This window comes from Pelobates fuscus, chromosome 8, assembly GCF_036172605.1.
Source record: "Pelobates fuscus isolate aPelFus1 chromosome 8, aPelFus1.pri, whole genome shotgun sequence".
Lineage (NCBI taxonomy): Eukaryota > Metazoa > Chordata > Amphibia > Anura > Pelobatidae > Pelobates > Pelobates fuscus.
Window position 1 is genome coordinate 54,626,543 of NC_086324.1, and position 18,988 is coordinate 54,645,530.

Genomic DNA, 18,988 nt, shown 5'->3' on the forward strand with positions numbered 1-18,988 from the left:
AGATATATCAATAATTGTTCATTGGTGCTTACCAAGCTTGTTTACTTATGCCTATCCAGTTTGATACCGTATATCGTTTTAAATAATAAAAAAAAAAATTAAAGAAAAATTGCCTCATCACCCGTAAGTCCCTCTAGTGGCTGTCTAGTAGAGGTGGAGTTAACCATAGCAGGCAATTATTGCAGTTTATTAAAATCTGCAATAATTACATGCTTAGGGCTAAGGATGACGGGACACTGTACCCAGACCACTTAAATAAGCTGAAGTAGTCTGGAGGCCCACAGTGTGCCTTTAATTGTATCACAAGTCATTGCTAACTTGTGTTGATTCCACTGCACATCAAAACAAAGAATGTGTTTTAAATAAAGTCTGCAAGAAAAACTCCATAGTGCCCCTTTGTATAAAACCGGATAAGGAACGCAATCCTTGGACTTAAGATTCTTACATTTATGCCTAATTCTAATTGCTTGCCCAAATATCAAGCATGGTCATTGTGCAGGAGGAGCGAAAACGCTGCAAAATACACATGTCCAGTTAATAGAACTCAATAGGATACATTGATACAAAAAGCTTTGATAATCACAGATCAGGCATTTGGAATTGCAGGGGGGAGTCAAAATCAAGCCTAGGTTTTGGCTTCCCCAGTGATGCAATTCCAAACTCCTGACCTGTGCGTGTCAATAAAGCTTTTTGAATTACTTCATACCCTGTTGACTGTGGTGTTCCATAAACTTGTAATTTGCAAGATAACCCAATAAATCAATTATATAAAAATATAACATTTTGAGTGTTTTTCGCTCTCAGAACTTGAAAATTGAGGTTTTAACACACAAAACTAAGAATCTAAATGAGTCCATATTTGATCAAATTATTTTGAATTACAGAGGGTCCTCGTCTTTGAAGAAAAAAGTCTGACCGATCTTGTGTTTGTACAAAATGAAAGGTACAGCTGAAAAATACATAGAAAGTTATATTGTACGGTATAAAAAGGTACTTCCTTAAGGGTTAATAAAACTATGTTTTTACTGACTCTTAAAAGTTTTTCAGCAGAAAGTAAGATCAGCATACTCATTTGTTACTTTAACAAAAGTATATATTTTTACATTTTGGAAAAAAAAAAGTTTACAAATGTCTATACACAAATTAAAGATTAAACCTTGATTTAAGGAAATAAAAATAGGGGTTTAGAAATGTAGTTTCTTTGTCCACTTCTGGTGTAGAAACACAGCGAATCAATACATTTCTCAAAGAGAAAATCAAAACAGCTATAAGATTTGCCACTTAAATAAGTAAAGTAGCAAATCGTGAAATTCTGGTCCAGGGATGTTGGATTATAAGCCGCATTTTCAAGGAACCTAAACAGGGCCACCACTCATGACCCGGGGGTATTTCTGCACGTGGATTTAGAAAAACAACAAGATTTGAGTCTTTTTAAACAGTTCATAATCGCCATTTCATCCTCTAATCCTCTTCCTCTTCCTCCTGTTTAATCTTCTTCTTCTTCTTCTTTTTCTTTTTGGGAGTCTGATGATGGGAAACAAAGGGCTTTTTAGGATTACATTATAACCAAACAGCTTTTAAAGGAACATTTTAGGCCGACTGAATGGGACCTCGGTTTCTTAATGCTATTTATACATAGTTAATGCAAAAATTGCCGAATTTTGCTCAAAGCAGAAAGAGACTCCACTAAATATGAAGCCTTTCAACTCTGTAATGTGGGTCCGATTTTATCTCACAATCTGCTGCCTAGAAAGAGTTTATTGGAAAGAAGGTTCGGGCTCAGAAATAACTTCTATATTGTAAAAACTATACAACTGCCCCTCATAGGTTTCGGATAGAAATTGATATATTTTCTTAGTTTCACAACGGGCACTTATTTTCTGAAGCTGGTCAAACAGCAAAAATATATGGAATAATCTTAGCCAGAGAACCACTGTGTACGTGCTTTTCAAAAAAGTAAAAGAGAACCCATCAGGACAAGTTTCATGTTTATGGACTACAGTTCCTAAAGCACCGAATATCGGATATATTGTGAGAAGTTATACGTTTCATTTAGCAGCTATTATCTTGGTGCACACATCCTCTTGCTAAAAGTAATCACAGCAGCTATTGAGGATGAGCTGTAGTTGCAATGTCAGCAGAAGTGCCTGCTCTACTCTCTGTATAGACTAACTGTTAAGCAGAGTAACAAGAAGGTTTTTTGCAGATAATGTATACATTCACTAGAAATACAGCTTGCACAATGTACAGATGCAATATTGTGGTCCCCTCCTGAACCTAAAATGCAGTTTTATATCATGACGGGTGCACGTTAAGGGCAGAACACCTAAGATAACCGTCAGCCACATTTCTAAAATATATATCTTAAATTATTAGTGCATGCTGGAGTGTTGCTTTCAGGCATCTTATTAGGTAGGTTTTCTGTCTTGAACACAGTGTCATATAGAATGTAATCCTATCGTAGACTCATGATATTACCTCTGCAGCTGTGCTGGTTGTAGGCTCTTCCTCTTCTTCCATCACCTCCACTACAGCTTCTTCTTCCTCCTCAGTTTTAATCTTCTTTTTCTTCTTCTTCTTCTTTGGTGCCTCTTCCACCGTTTCTTCTGTAAACAGGTGAGATGATAAATTTAAAAAAGCCCCTCAGAAACAAAAACACTGTCTAGTGCTTCTAAAGCAGATATTGTAAACCTCAGAGTAGCATATTTTACTAAAGGTAAACAGAAAATCTATGTAAAGTAGAATGATCATGTCAGATTTTATTTGCACAAACCGACAGCCAATTTAAAAATAGGTTTGAGATAAGATAGGCCAATTAACTACTTTTTTAATCTGACAAATGTTTCTTCCACATTTTTATGTACAATGAATGCCTAATTTTATTAAGGAACATTTTGGAGACCTAATGTATATGCACGGCGAGTGTAGGGAGTGCATCCAATGCTTCCCTAGAAAGCGTTTTACTTGGTCATTGCAACGAAAGGCCTCTAGTAGGTATCAGAAAGACCGCCACTAGGCGTGCGTTTAGATGCAAGGTAAACATTGCAATTTCTACAAAACTGCAATGTTTTACATTGCAAGGTTAAAATGACAGAAGCACTGCACCAAGACCACATAATGGAGATGAAGTCCTTTACTACACACAATACCATGTATGCTTACAGGACTAAACAATGCATGCCTAATATGTGTAAAATAATATAGAATTGAAATGCCAAAGCACAACTGGAACATCACAGGGCAATGGCAATTCTCTGAACACTAAGGTTTTATTGACTCACGTCTCAACTATGTTTATGAAGTTAATGAATTGGAACGGTCACTTGCAGAGAAATGACAGTTTTGCTTTAATGTATACTAGAATCCAACAGTGATGGGAGAGCAGCTCAGTGGTCCAGGGAAGAAATATAGAGGTCAGTCAAAGAGACTATATACAGGTCAGGTGTATTCAAACTCAATACTACCTGGAGAACCTAAAACATGACACACCGATCTAATAAAGTAGTGACAAAATGACCATAAGCAGTGTCAGAGCCATCGTTAACCAAACAGAAAACAAAACACAAACCTTCAACTTCTTCCACTACTTCCACTTTGGGCTTTTTTGCCTTTTTTACTTTGATCTCAGTTGGTGGCTCTTCCTCCTGTTCCACCTCTTCAAACTTGCGTTTCTTTGGGACAGCGGGCAATGTCGAGTCACCAGATGGATCATAGGTTCTAACTTCACTGCAAAGAGAGAAACAAAAACTAGGTTAGGGCATGATCTGTCCCACTGGGGTATTCAGCACAAATTAGGATTTGAAAGGAGGGGAACAAAACAAAAAAGTAAACAACTGCCTTAAAAGTAGCAGATGACAGATACATTGAATAGTTTAAAAATCAATAAAAAGCTTGATATTGAAACCAGCCATAATTTCAAAGTATATAAATTAGATACACAGAAAATGGGAAAAAAAAGAATTTAAAAGGGTTTTCCCTTTAAACAAAAATACAGCAGATGGCTTACTATTGGCTTTTTTCTATAAAGAAGAGTACATACTGAACACAAATGACTACCTCTTATGCTGGTACTTGTCGGCTCTGGCAAGTGCTTTTCCGGTGCCACTGATTCGTTTGAGCTGAGAAATTAAAAGAATGTTAGTCAATGAGTGTGCCACCCAACGTTGCATTGACAGATATCAGTAATTTTGGCCTCAGACGAGGTAGTGACTGAAATTGCCCTCATGGAGTTATCAGGCAATCAAATCAAGTTCTCTTCATTGACCAGTAGCTTAGACAAGGCTTGAAGCTGCTAAATGTACTTACTCCTCTTTCTTCCAGTTGTCGGAGACGCAATTCTAGCTTCGCTCTGGTCTCTACACCCAAGTCTACATTTGTGTCCTCTCCAAGAGCGTCGTATCGAATGGCAAGAGATGCCTTGGCAGCCAACATACGGGAGATCTGTAAGGAAAACAGAGAGAAGCTTTGAGAATCAAACAATGAACAGTGTAGCATGACTGAAGAGGACGTCAGAATGATGATTAGCATTTTGTTTTCTTCTAGAATTTTTTTTTTTTTTTTAATCTATTTTTTTTTTATTGAACAGTGCCTAAATATTAAAGGAGTTTTTGATTAAACAAAAAAGTGGTCAGAAATTGTAATTAAAGCATTAATTATATTGATGAGAAACAGATAAGAATATCCTGTTAAGAAGTATCAAGAACTGTGGGACATGTGTTTCCCTTTCTCCATTTAACAGAAAGGAAGAGACCACAGAGATTAGAGATTGCTTCCAGAGAAGGTAAATTACACACTGACCACACTGCCTATGGGGATTACACTGACATGACACACACCTTGCCCTTGTTTTTAGGGGTAGTCTGGCCAACCAGCGAAGCATGATAGATTAGACCATATTTGGGAGTGTCTCGTTTAGTCTTCAGAGCTCTGAATAGCGCCTTTTCTGCACCCAAGATCTGCACAGTTGACGCAGGATGCTTAGCCAAATTCAACAGTGAGCCTGGTAGAAACAAAATTAAAATGGGTCAATAACATTGCCGGAATACATTGAAAACATGACGTGTATTAAAAGAAGTGAATGTTATCTCAGATGAGGTAGTGACTAGAATTGCCCTCATATTTTTATCAGGCAATTATACAGAATCATCATCATTGATTACATAATAAACAGACTGCATCAGAAGCTGCAAGTAATCAGAAACCTACGTTTTATCCAATTACAGAAAGCTTTGGGTAGCCGGAGCCTTACCAGCGTGGGAAATGAGCCTGGCGCCAACTAGTTCTCCAACTAGCAGTGTGAGGTTGGGTGCAATGGCCATCATTCTGTTCTTTAGATAGTCATACAGCTGCGACCTGTACTCTGTGATCTCTATCACCTAGAAGGGAATATTTGGAACAATGTAAGCGGCCAGGCCAACTTAAAAGCTGATTATTATAAAATCCATGCTAGATGCTTTGTCGTCTTTTACAGAATGATGACAACTCCACTTTTAATTTCAGTCAGTGAAGAAGTTTACTCTCGAAGAAACACAACCAGACATAATACATGGAACAAAACAAAACATTCTGACAGTCGTAACCCCTTCACTGAGTAACCCCCCCACAAACATGCGCCAGGCCTAATGTAATTGAAAGTAAGGTATTTGAAACACCTTGTTAGCAGGGACATGCAATTAATACATAAAGCACCTCAACAAGCTGAAGTGCTTTAAAGGGACTGGAGTGTCCATTTAATGTCCAGCAAAGAACTTCACATTTGACCGGACACCATAACAGCTGTATTCTGTAGAATTATAAAATTGTTGTATATATTGCTCCCAATGTACTAAAAAGTGTATACACTCTGCCCATTGACTTACCTGGTCACACAAGTGCAAGATGTTGGTTATGTCTTCTTCTGACACTTCTGTTCCCATGGAGATCTCTGCAGCTGCCTTCACCTCTGCTTCCACCTCTTCTGGGAGAAAATCACTCAGGTCGAAACTCGAAAAGTTGACTCTGTCCCCTAAAAGAGCACGGGAGAAGTAGTTTTAAGAGTTGTTGAGCTTTTCAATACATATTACATTTTAACCTGTGTTGTAGCCACTGATGTGCAAGAAAGAATCAACTGATTTATTTCAAGCAGGAATACGCTCCAGGTTGCACACAAAAAGTGAAGAGTCTTGATCTCTAGCACAGACAAAAAAAAGGGCTAAATCTTACAAGTTAAGAGACTGCTATTGTGAGCCCTATTAACTACAGTTAAAACAAAATATCAAGGGATCTTGAAGAATAGTATAAAGCAATAAAATGTATGCAAACTTTCAAACAGGTCTCAGATGAGGTAGTGACTAGAATTGCCCTCATGGATGTATCAGGCAATTACATATAAATCATCATCACTGACCAGATTTGGAGTCCGCCACTAGAAGAGCTATAAACATCACATAAGCGACCAACAGCTGCAGAACACAACCAAAGATGGTCATCAATATACCACTCAGCCTGTGTAATGCTTAGTTGTGACACTCTCCCATAAGGACAAAGACAGATTAAGGGGAAGTGCTGTATGGGTGAGGAGTATCTTACTTTAAATCTAGTTCATAAAAGTGCAGATTTCTATGATAAATTGGCACTTATAATTAAAACCACAGAACACTCCCTGGCCGTCAAAGAACCGGAGAGGTTTGCAGCTTCCTTCTGAGCACACCAGCCTCCTCACCCACAGACCTGAGATTAGGTCATCCAGCGCCTCCAAACCGTACACGCATGCCCAAGGGCTCAAATTTAGAGGCTTCTCAATGACCTATAGTCTCTTCTGGGGGGGCTCTAAAAACTGCAGCCACTGCAAGCCCTTTTAGCGTGTACCCACCAATGAATGCATGCACAAAAAGCTTACGTATGTATTCATTCGGGATTGATCTACTAAACAGTGATTTATTTTGGCCCAGGAAAAACTTTATGGTCAGAAAAATGCTCATTTTCGGAAGTGTTACAGGTTAGTTAACGATGGTTCTATGTGTAGCATTCAAAACGCACACATTAACAGATTTCAGCTTTGCAGGATTAGTGAGATGTTTTTAAGAAATTTGTGCCTTCTGGTGAGACACTGATAAAGGAACAAAAAGGAATTTGAAAACTCATAACAGAGCAAATGTACAGAATCAGAATATGTCGAATTCAAATTTTATATGCTGAACAAATATTAAGGAGGACACTAACTTACCAACTGCACGAACACACTTGCAAAAGGCCAAGTTATCTGTGATGATCTTGCCCAGTTCAGGAAAATGCCATCCGTACCACTCTCTGCACCGCATCACGTAGTTGTTCAGCTCCTTATCCAGATCGTCCAAAAGAGCTTGAAGTAAAAAAATTAATAAAAATTCAAAACTTATAAAAACTACAGATGCAGATTGTATTTTGACAAGTTTTCTGCAAAAACACCAACATGAAAATATTTTCAACCTATAACTAACATTTCTATCAGGAATTGGACCCATTATTGGATTTTGAGGTGGGAGTGACACTATAGATTGGCAATATCCTGCAAGTAGGATGGCGTTACACAGATAGGCAGTTAGAAACAGAACAAGGCATCTACACAATATATCCAAGGATTAACTCAACGATTGATTGCAGACAGGCTAGTTCCACTTCAATGAGAATTAAAAAGTAGCCTGCCCCACAGTGTATTACCACCATGCTTTGGTAGATTAGAAATTGGTAATGATGCCCCTGATCGCACTCACAAAGAAAAAGATAATCTCTTATACTTACATATCGCTTGAACTATCATTGTGTCCACCTTATCAGGACTGAACTTCAGCTTGTATCGAGACAGACTGAAATAAAGAATATATCACACATTCATGTTTATTGGGTTTGGCACAAGGCAAATTTACACTCAGGTACAATTCAGTTATACAATCAAAAGTTTAGATCTAAATCTAACCTAAAAAGGAGGTCCAGTAGGCACGAACCACTTAAATCCCTGGGACCGTAAATGTATTTCACCGGCAAATTCAATTAAAAAGTTATGGTATGTCAGCTGCATTGATGCCATGTCGAATGAATTAAAGTTTACAAAGATCCATCAACGGCAGCAAAATCAAAAAATCCCAACGCTAAGCAGGGTTCAAAAATCCCAAGTAAACGGATGTACAATTTACGATAGTTTACTATGCCCTTTTATTCTGAGATGCTCTCAATTATCTGATGCAGGTTATACACTCCATTATCCTCCAAGTATCCTGTGTGACTGTGGTACTCGAGAAAAGTTAACACAAAATTCCTGATTACAATGCAGCTTATGCCATAGGAGTCCTAAAAGTCTAAACTAATTGAGCCAATTTAAAAGCTATTCCACAGGACAAACACTACTCTAACGAACAACAAATAAGGTATTACTCACCTGTGAGCCAAACCCAGTGACATGGCAGCCATCTCACGAGACGAAAGTCCTGTGATCAGTCCATCTATCTGATTACGGATGCCTCTCATCAGTTCGGTGACCATGGCGCTGTGAACACAGCTGAGGTTGGCTTTTTCCTATAGGAACGACAAAGAAAGAACGTCCAGTTCACTATACTTACATAACATTTTACAGCGGCAGCCATTTTAATAAAAAGAACAGTACGCAAGATCCTATGTTAGAGAAAACTATGAAATGACAAATCTATCCCAATAAGTACAACAGTAAAGTGTGCAAAGAAGTGCAATGTGTACCCAGGCCATCTAAGACTATAGCCAGCTCTGCTAAAACCAAAACATCAAATTACTCGCATCAATGTGAGCTTGTCATGAAAGGTCTATCTTAAAGTACCGCTTCAAAAGCAACAGGATTATATATCTGAAAAATGATATATCCAATTGCTTCATGAGCTATTAGCCTTACCACTGAAATAATTAGATAAAGGAAAACAACACTAAGGCACAGTCCCCGGAGACTTATGCCCCATTATTGGGGAATAGCCCTCTACTGTAACTCACTTATACTTGCCAAAACTGAGAAAATAGGTCTATTTGCTCAATTTAAGGGAAAAGGCGACTAAATCAGCAGCCACATCTACATGTCCACCATGGCAATCTACTTGCTCAATACAGCAAGTCACAGTTTTTGCCTCCGTTTATTTAAATTTTTTTTTAACAATTCAGAGTTTAGTGTATACCCCTCATCTGTTTCACCTTCTGCCCCCTCCCCCAAAGTGAGAGTATGCCTGCAGACAATGTGTGTGATTTGACCCAGCTTGTCTCTGCATCCAAATCCCCAATAGTGCATGTACCCTATCCCACTATTGCCCCTGCCCCACCTCTATTAATGTCCCCTAATCAAACTCATCCCATTAGCGAGGTGTTCATTAGGGCCCCTACCATTATTGTCTTCGCCCTCACTCACCAATTAGTGTCCCTACCTCTCACCAATTAAGAGTATCTGGTCCCAGCCTCCAATTTACTCCTCCTACTGGGCAACTCCCAGTCTCCAGCCAGTCAGGGAACAGACATGCAATATGTCCCACCCCCTCCACAAAGCCTCAGGTATGAAGTGGAGTCCGAGGCTGGGCAGAGGGAAGGGACAGCAGTTTGGTCCATGCTACAAAGTAAGTGGGACTTTACAATAAAACAGACTGTCGCTAGGAGCGCATGACCACATGCTCCCTGTAGCAGCCTTGCCACTTGCCTGCCCGGAACTATATGTCCCAAGCATGCTTCCTGGGGAAACCGACTGAAATGAGAGAAGAATCAACTAGAGGAGGTTCCTCCTGCTCTCCCATCACTCATTCCTCAGCATAGACCTGTATGCCACCAACAGCAGCACCAATCAATACATCGGCCTATAGAATGCAAGAAGGATTTTTAATGCACTATATTCTAATTCTGAAAAGTTGTTCTCATACATTATATCTGAAGTGGCCATACACAAAGCTCTCAATCCTTCAGCGCCAGAAGCGTGGATCCTCTGAAATACTCGTTCCCTATGCATGATACTGCTGGACTGAACGAGTATTTATTTAGTATTCTTTATGTTATACTAGGAATACAAAAACTGTGTATGCAATTTTTACTGCTGCACTTTGGCACTGTCATTGCAATATGCCCGACTACTCTGTCAATGTCACGATATCACGCATTCACAATACAATTTGTTTTTCTAAAGTACGACAGACATTTTAAAATGGTCTAGCACAAGATTCTTCCCTTAAAACTGGAATGTCCCTTAAACCTTGGGATTACAAATGGCGCCATCTAGCTGTTAAAATAGCTGGGTAACATTTGTTACATTGTACCTTGATAACCCCACCAAGCTTGGCATCCGCAATCGCCAGTTGCTCGTGGGCATCTTTGGCTGCGAGTTTTTTCAGGACTTTCTTCAAGTTCTTGCTCAGCTTCCCTTCAATCAATGCGGTGGATGCTGAAAATAAAAATGGTTGTAAGTTGTCTAGTACAACTTTGTTCTGCCTTAGGTTAATTCCCAAGACTCAAAGTTTGCTAAATAAATACAAATGGCAAAAGCGATGTGAAAATAGCCACATTGTGACTGTAGCAGAGAGAGAATTTTTCCACATTAGCGATTTTTGCCCCCATTTCTCCTTTAAGAATTATTTTGTGAAAATTCTGAATTCAGCAAATAGCCCTTGGACAGGTAGAATGTTTTTTGTTTTATTCTACAGCCCTGGTATACCACAATTCACAACCATCTGCTGATATCAGGATTGGAGGGAGAGAAAAAGCACAGTAAACTCATTCCCTATAGCAGACTGCAAACACAAACATTTCAATCACATTTTGTAAAGGAGCCAGACAGACAAGTCGCCTCAGCGGTAGTGACGAAATGTTAATGTAAAAATCATCTTATTTCATCTTAACAAATTTCCATCATTGGCGACATACACTATTTGACATATAAGACAGCTGCACAGCAAATTAAGCATGGAGGGTAATTAAAAGTCTAATGTTCCAAAATAACATTAAACAATAAAAGGAACATTTTGCCTCTAGCTCACAATTTTCTCCATGAATGTTTTATGGATTTCACCTAGGACGTATTTACCTGCTAAAGCTTCTGTGGTGTCCTGGAACTTCTCAAAGTGTTTTAATTTCACTCTGGGGGGAAAAAAGCAAACAATGATGTGGTCACATTCTGTACAGTTGTTCCACAACTGAAATCAATATTCTACACTAAAAAAAGCACAGAAAAAAAAAAAAAACCCAAACATACCCTTAAAGGACCACTCTAGTTCCCCATAAACTACCTGATTTAACTGCCTTATTCTATAACTGACTACTCTGTGCCCCTCTGAAGCCCACTTTTAACTTTTAAAAACTATTCTAAATACCCATTTACCTACCTTCTTTGCAGCGCTACGTCACCGATCGTCTACACCTCCCGCGCGGTCATCAGGTCTGCTGACTCTCTTCTCCGCCGTCCGCCAATGAATTTCCTCTCATAGGAAATCATTGCGGGCGAAAGCGCATGCGCGTTCAGCGCAGCGCTCATCCAATGAAAATCTTCTCATTGAGATTCATTGACTACAATGAATCTCAATGGGAAGAAATTGTATGCACACCGCGCATGCGCGCAGTGTGCACGTTCACGAGCGGCGAACTGAGTGACATCTCAGTTCACCGCCCACTGTCCTCCCTTAGCCCACCTCCCATTCCTCTAGCCCCGGTCTTCTATCAGACTCAGATACCTTCTGAATCTGATAGAACACCGGCACTCCAACTCTCACTACCCAGCGCCAGTCCAGGGAACCAGCAGGAAAAGTAAATCAATCTAAATAAAACATTTTTTCCAAAAAAAATAAAAAAAAAAACATATATATATTAATTAATTAAACTTTATATAAATCACTAACTAAAATTAAAAACATTAATAAAACATTACATTAATTAATAAGCAAATAAAAACATTAGAAAAATGTACTTACTGTCAATGTGCAGCCAGATTCCGTTAGGGAAGATTCTTCTTTCGGCACTCTGTCTTCAGTGAGAGATTCTCTCTCACACACTGGCCTCCGAGGAATAAAACTGAGATGTGAACGCGCTCGGCGCGTTCACATCTCAGCATAGTCTCTAATGCAGGCGCGCTCACATCTGAGCTGCCTGCATTAGAGGGAATGACGTTAGACGTCCAAGAGGACGTCTGACGTCAGCTCACTGTGATTTTAACAGTGAGGATTGAGGAAGCACCATCTAGTGGCGGTCTCAGAGACAGCCACTGTAGGTGGGATTAGGGAAAAAAAATTACACTGCTTTTTCTCTGAAACGGCAGTGAATTTAAAAAAAAACAAAAAAAAACTAGAGGTACCTGGCACCAAGACAACTTCATTGAAATGAAGTTGTCTTGGTGCCTAGAGTGGTCCTTTAAAGCCAATGCACCAAGAGTCCACATTACTGAAACCATATTCAAGATTATTCACTTAAGTGTGAATTATCAGGAATTTAAAGTGACTAAACAATGAAAAATCAATTCACACATTTTGTTTACTGCATGACATTTATTTATTGTTGCCTCAGTGGTAGTGACAAAATATTGAACGTAATCATAGGTAATCAATTCAACAATGGATCCATCATTGGCAACAGTCACAAACAGGGCTCCCCAAAACTACAAACAGACACAAATTCTGTGACTGCGCAAACGGGGATGAGAATGTTTGTATTACTCCAACTTCAGAGGTAAATCATAGGCTGAAAGCTTTGGGGCAGTATAATGAAAAAAATAAAAATAAAAACTTACATTTTATTTGCTTTCTCCGGCGTTTCAAATTCCTTCCATATACTGTCAACTTCTTGCAATTTACTCTCATCTAGAACCTGTGGCAAGAAGGAATTGTATATGTTGATACAGTGGTTATGGTTCCTAGGGCTGCCCCGCGGTTCACCTTTGAACAGTTTAACACCAGAACAGCCCAGTTCCTGGCTAAAGCGTAATTCTATATTGCCACAGTTATCACTGCAGAACTGAAGTCACCCTCGTTCAATGTTAAAGGACCACTTACCTGCCCAAATTGGGAGGGAGGGGGGGTTGAAGGCACTGTTTAGAAGATATACCCCTAATGAATACATGCATTAATTTTAGGTCAAGGGAGCCAATGGAAGGAAACTGCAAACCTCCCAGACTAACTGATAGCATGGGAGTGTTTCCCAATTAAATTATAAAAAGTGCAGATTGGAGTGTTAATTTAAATAATCTGAATATGTTTAATTATTGAACAGTGCCATGGGACTCCACTTCAATGAGATAAAGTGGTTATGGTGCATAGAATGTCCCTTTAAAGGACCACTGAAGTCACGCATAACATTTCATCTCAATAAAAAGGTGTCTGGGTGCAGTAGACTGTTTCCAATAAATGTATGAGTTGTGATGATTTCAGTGAAGTTCAATGCTTTTCACACACACACAAAAACAAAAAAAAACTAACTAGGGACCTACGGTACATGTGCTGAAATTGGCACGCGAATCCAACCCTATGGTTCTCATAAAGAAGCACTGAAATGGCCTTCAAGAAAAAGCTCATCTAGTGGCTTACAGTCAGACTGCCACTAGGGGCATATTCTCTGACAAATACAAACACTGCCAGACTAATTGATTTGTATTGCGACTATGGCAAAGTGTAATATCTGATGCTTATGAGGTTAAACTAATCACAATGTCATAAACATCTAAATTTCTAATGATAAAAAAGTATATCCTTTTTATCCCCGCACACCTACATTAAGGAAGAGGAATTTACTTGTGATCTCTCAATCTTTCAATAAATTAATACTAAAGAATTATCAGAACAAATGTATTCCTAATGCAAGTACCCCATTGGCCACCTACTCCCTGCGGGGAGTAAAAAAAAAAAAATATATATATATAAAATAATTATATATATATATATATATATATATATATTTTTTTTTTTTTAATAGAAAATGTATTTTCTTTCTTACATGGCACATTGATGATGAGATGTACTGGTCTGGGTGTATATAGTGTCCCTTTAATCTGTCAGTCAGGCTGGGAGACCTACATGCTGCATTTCATGTACTCCTTGCATGGATTTTACTCTATATGCAGACTTTTGCATTAACACATTCACCTATGTTAAAAAAATAAATAATAAAAAAAAAAAACTCTTGCAAGTCTGCTCTCCTAGGAGCAGAAAAAAAGGATTTCCCAACCGGCAATACAGTAACGAGAGGGGAAGAGGAAAGCAAATGGCTGTTTTAATAAAGGGTCTAGATCTGCATATATATTATGTGAGGATGCAGCTACTAGATCGTCTGGTGTAACCAAACGCAAGATTATTTTTATTTTATTATTTATATAGCACCATCAGATTCTGTAGCGCTGTACAATGGGATGTCTGGACATTAGCCATGCAGTCACCGCTACACAAAATTTCGGGTTTCAAACTGCAGTGTGTGCCTTTACAGGCAATGAGGGTTACTTTTGGCCAATAAGCAGTGTTTGGCTTAGCTCTGCAGAGCTAACTGGATTCTCTAGAGACCAGAAGCAGAAGCTGCCTAGCAGGACACCAGACAGGCTGTCAAACTAAATCTGTTTGACTTCTTACCCGCGACAGCACCAGGGTACTCCAGTGATCTGGTGTGGTTATGGTGCTTGACGTGTTCATTTAACCCCTTGAGGACGCAGGACGGTTCAGGACCGTCATCGGCATTTTTGCGTTGCCGACCGACGACGGTCCTGAACCGTCCTAAATTTAAAATGTACTTACCCGATCGCCGTCGTTCCCCCGGCGGCGATCGGCGGTGCTCCCGGTGTGGGGAGACTGCCTGCAGCCCAGACAGTCTCCCCATGGCGGTTTAGGACCCCTGGGGCCATGTGATCGCCCAACAGGGCGACCACATGGTCACAATAGGTGTCCTAGTCTCTGCCTGCAGGGGGACTGTCTGTGCTGACAGGCAGTCTCCCTGCCAGTGTAAAATCATAAAAAAAATTAAAGTGAAAGGTAATAAAAAAAAAATATTATTATATATGTGTATATATATATATGATATATAGACATATATTATACCTATATAATATATGTCTATATATCATATATATAATGTCATGCTAAGTGTATTTTTATATTAATATGTACATATATTAATATAAAAATACACTTATAATTAATTTGCACACGTATATATATAATATATATAATAACTATATATATTGTATATATATATTATTATAAAATACGAATAATAAATAATTTAAATTAAATTAAAAAAATTAAAAATAATAATAAAAAATTGAAAAAAAATTATATATCTATACGAAATTTTATTCTAACTGTATTTTGATATTAATATATATATATTTATATCAAAATACACTTATAATGAAATTGTATATATATCTATGTATATTTAAATAAATAAAAAGAATGCGAACTATTCATATGTCGATATACAAAATTACATAAATAATTATATAAATATACACGTAGACGTCAAATATATAAATATGCATATATATTTAAATTCTACGTGCGTATTTAGGTAATATTTTTACATAATTAAGTTATTTTATTGATTGCAATTTAAGGGACCTGCCTGCCAACCCAGGCCGAAAGACCAGAGAATTTAATTTGCTATCACTGTATTTTACCCTGTAACGTTCTACGACACCCTAAAACATGTACATGGGGGGTACTGTTTTACTCGGGAGACTTCGCTGAACACAAATATTAGTGATTCAAAACAGTAAAACATATCACAGCGATGATATTGTCAGTGAAAGTGACTTTTTTTGCATTTTTCACACACAAACAGCACTTTTACTGATGATATAATTGTTGTGATACATTTTCCAGTTTTGAAACACTAATATTTGTGTTCAGCAAAGTCTCCTGAGTAGAACAGGACCCCCCATGTACAGGTTTTATAGCCTTTTTGAAAGTTACAGGGTCAAATATATAGGTCAAATATTTTTACATTGAAAATGGCCAGGTTGGTTACGTTGCCTTTGAGAGCGTATGGTAGCCCAGGAATGAGAATTACCCCCATGATGGCATACCATTTGCAAAAGAAGACAACCCAAGGTATTGCAAATGGGGTAAGTCCAGTCGTTTTTAGTAACCACTTAGTCACAAACACTGGCCAAAATTAGCGTTCAATTTAGTTTTTTACACACAAACAAATATGAACGCTAACTTTGGCCAGTGTTTGCGACTAAGTGGCTACTAAAAAAGTCTGGACATACCCCATATTGAATACCCTGGGTTGTCTACTTTTAAAAAAATATGTACATGTGGGGTGTTATTTAGCAATTTATGACAGATAACAGTGTTACAATGTCACTATTGATACATTTTAAAAATGTATGTTTTGAAACCGCAATATCCTACTTGTACTTATAGCCCTATAACATGCAAAAAAAAAGCAAAAAGCATGTAAACACTGGGTATTTTTGAACTCAGGACAACATTTTGAATCTATTTAGCAGTTTTTTTCATTCGCTTTTGTAGATGAGTAAAAGATTTTTCACATAAAATTCAAAAAACGTGTATTTTTTTCAATTTTTCATCATATTTTTTCATTTTTTTAAATTAAATTAGATGAGATTATATAAATAATGGTATGTAAAGAAAGCCCCTTTTGTCCTGAAAAAAACAATATATAATTTGTATGGGAACAGTAAATGAGAGAGCGGAAAATTACAGCTAAACACAAACACCACAAAAGTGTCAAAAAGATGCCTGGTCGCAAATGTACAACATCGCAAAAAAAGTCCAGTCCTTAAGGGGTTAAGACATTTGAAAACAAAAGGTCTTCTGCGTTCTTCAGCTGAACAAGGTAATGCTTCTCATACAGAAGAATCAGACTGAATGATTCTCTATGGGAAACAAAGGCCGCCCACAATGTTTCCATATGAAAAAAATCTGCATGGACATGATCATGTGTTAAACGGACTGCCATGAAGATTTTATCCAGGCGCTGTGGTACATAAATTTTTTTTACAGGGTTACACCGAGCACCATGGCCACTTCAGTAATTTGGTGCATGGAATATGTATGTGCATAATTTCTCTATGAAACATCGAACATGCAGAGTTTGAACCCCTCGGCTACCAGTCGATGTTGTAAATCCTGTTTCAGAGTAGAAAAGGAGCACAGTGAGACCCAGGTATGTAACAAGTCAAATTGTTAGCCCTCTACCAGGAATTAGTGGAAGTGCACATGCATGAAGTACCCTTTAATGGTCGTGTTGGGGGAGGAGCAGTATTGCAAGTGGTGGGGGGAGGGGAGAGACACTCTAAAGTTAATAATGTTCATAATGTTACAGTGTCCAATGACATATTGCCCCCAACGTTGAACTAAGTTCCAAGATCCTACATTCTTTCTTAGACATATATTCCTAATTCGGGCTGATGGGCAGTACATGAAAAGGACTGCCCTGCAATATGTAAGCCCTCCCGCAGCATATGAATTCTACATACATGCACCGATTTTTCTCTTTTATGTCCATCTGAATATAAGTGAGACGAGTCCAGACAGACATTCATCGCACTATAATATTTAGGGTCAGAGCCGGATTAAAGCAGCACTATAATGAGAATATCTGCCTATAATGAGAATATCTGCCTATAATGAGAATATAACTGTTAGAGTGCAGAAAGCGGCACGGTTTCAGTGAAAGCCCCTGATGCTGCCTCAGTGACCCACGCGGAGTGATGGCCGGTTTCTGCAAGTGGTGCCCGAGGTGGCCCAGTAGCCACATGTGAGCAGTGAGGGTCCCTCCACGTGGCCGCCTCCTCACCTCCCTCACTATTCCCTCCCGGGTCACACAGCCCGGCCCGCTCACACTCACTCACCTTAAATATGGCGTAACCCGCCGCGGTCTCAAACAGCACCAGCATGGCGGGGCCGGGATTCGGGGAGAGGCGATTGAGGACGCACCGAGCCGCGCTGCACAGACACGTGTGAGTCGGCTCCCAGCAGCAACCGCGAGATCCGCCCTAACCCCGCCCTGTTCCGTGACGCCACTTCCGCTCCCGCCGCGCGACTTCCCATCCTCCCTCCCTTCCTTCCTGTGCTGCGCTGTGCGCGTGCTGGCAGGGGGAGGGGACACAGTGAGCGCTGTGGCTTCAGCTACAAGTCCCATAGTGAATGACCAGCCTTAAAGGGACACTCCAGGCACCATAACAACTGAATGCCAATGAAGTTGTTATGGTGCTCTCAGTGGTCATTTAAAGGGACCCCAATAAAATGATCTATTTATATATACATATCTTATGAGGTGGCAAACATGAATCCTTAACCTCCCTGGCGGTATGATTATGTCAGGAATTTTGTACCAAAAGCGGTACCATTTTTTTGCATTTGAATTACCTGCCCAGTTCCGCCCCCATGAGCCTCTGCGGCTCACAGAGACGGAACCAGGAAGTCAGATGGAGGCATCCGCCGGGGCTCTCACCGGCAATCACAGCGCGGAGACATCGCTGGATCGCAAGGAGAAGTTAACCCCTTCAGGACGGAGTCAATAGTGCACATTCTGATCAAAACAAAACGTAAACAAAAACTGGAATTTGCGCTATATGTCTGTTCACCTGTAGTTCCCCTCTTTCAAATTATATGCACCCACACTTATTATATATCATTTTGTCCAGGAGAAACAGGGCTTTAATCTATCATTCACTATTCATATATGGAACATCATTTATTATGAATAAAAGTAAAAAAAATGTGAGAAAATAAGATTTTTTTTTTAAATTTGCATTTCCGTCTGCCATTTTAACTGTGAATGTCATAATACTATTAGGTTTTACTGCAAAAAAATGCACATATTTGTAATCAGCGATGTCTCACGAGTACAACAGTACCCCCCATTAACAGGTTTTATGTTGTTTTGGAAAGTTACAGGGTCAAATATAGAACATTCCATTTTCAAATTGAAATTTGCCAGATTGGTAATGTTACCTTTGAGACGGTGTGGTAGCCCAGGAATGAGAATTACCCCCATAATGGCATACCATTTGAAAAAGTAGACAAGCCAAGGTATTGAAAGT

General features: G+C 39.0%; 1 protein-coding gene and 4 non-coding genes across 5 annotated transcripts; all 5 read right to left on the minus strand.

The window, feature by feature from the left end:
• Positions 1-1,125: 1,125 nt before the first annotated feature.
• NOP58 (NOP58 ribonucleoprotein) lies at positions 1,126-17,940 on the minus strand. The gene is made up of 15 exons (XM_063428697.1): positions 17,795-17,940; positions 12,722-12,798; positions 11,030-11,082; positions 10,266-10,390; positions 8,393-8,529; positions 7,759-7,823; positions 7,205-7,339; positions 5,859-6,004; positions 5,249-5,375; positions 4,836-4,999; positions 4,306-4,440; positions 4,057-4,118; positions 3,569-3,726; positions 2,479-2,606; positions 1,126-1,524 (listed from the first exon to the last, which is right to left on the minus strand). Exons 1-15 carry the CDS (start codon positions 17,837-17,839, stop codon positions 1,462-1,464), a joined length of 1,620 nt encoding a protein of 539 aa, XP_063284767.1. The 5' UTR covers positions 17,840-17,940; the 3' UTR covers positions 1,126-1,461.
• Positions 5,079-5,160, minus strand: LOC134572149 (small nucleolar RNA SNORD11B). The gene has a single exon (XR_010085259.1). It is a non-coding gene; the product is annotated as a small nucleolar RNA SNORD11B (small nucleolar RNA).
• LOC134572150 (small nucleolar RNA SNORD11B) lies at positions 6,307-6,389 on the minus strand. Its single transcript, XR_010085260.1, has one exon. It is a non-coding gene; the product is annotated as a small nucleolar RNA SNORD11B (small nucleolar RNA).
• On the minus strand, positions 10,782-10,871 carry LOC134572138 (small nucleolar RNA SNORD70). Its single transcript, XR_010085249.1, has one exon. It is a non-coding gene; the product is annotated as a small nucleolar RNA SNORD70 (small nucleolar RNA).
• On the minus strand, positions 12,483-12,571 carry LOC134572137 (small nucleolar RNA SNORD70). Its single transcript, XR_010085248.1, has one exon. It is a non-coding gene; the product is annotated as a small nucleolar RNA SNORD70 (small nucleolar RNA).
• Positions 17,941-18,988: the final 1,048 nt, after the last annotated feature.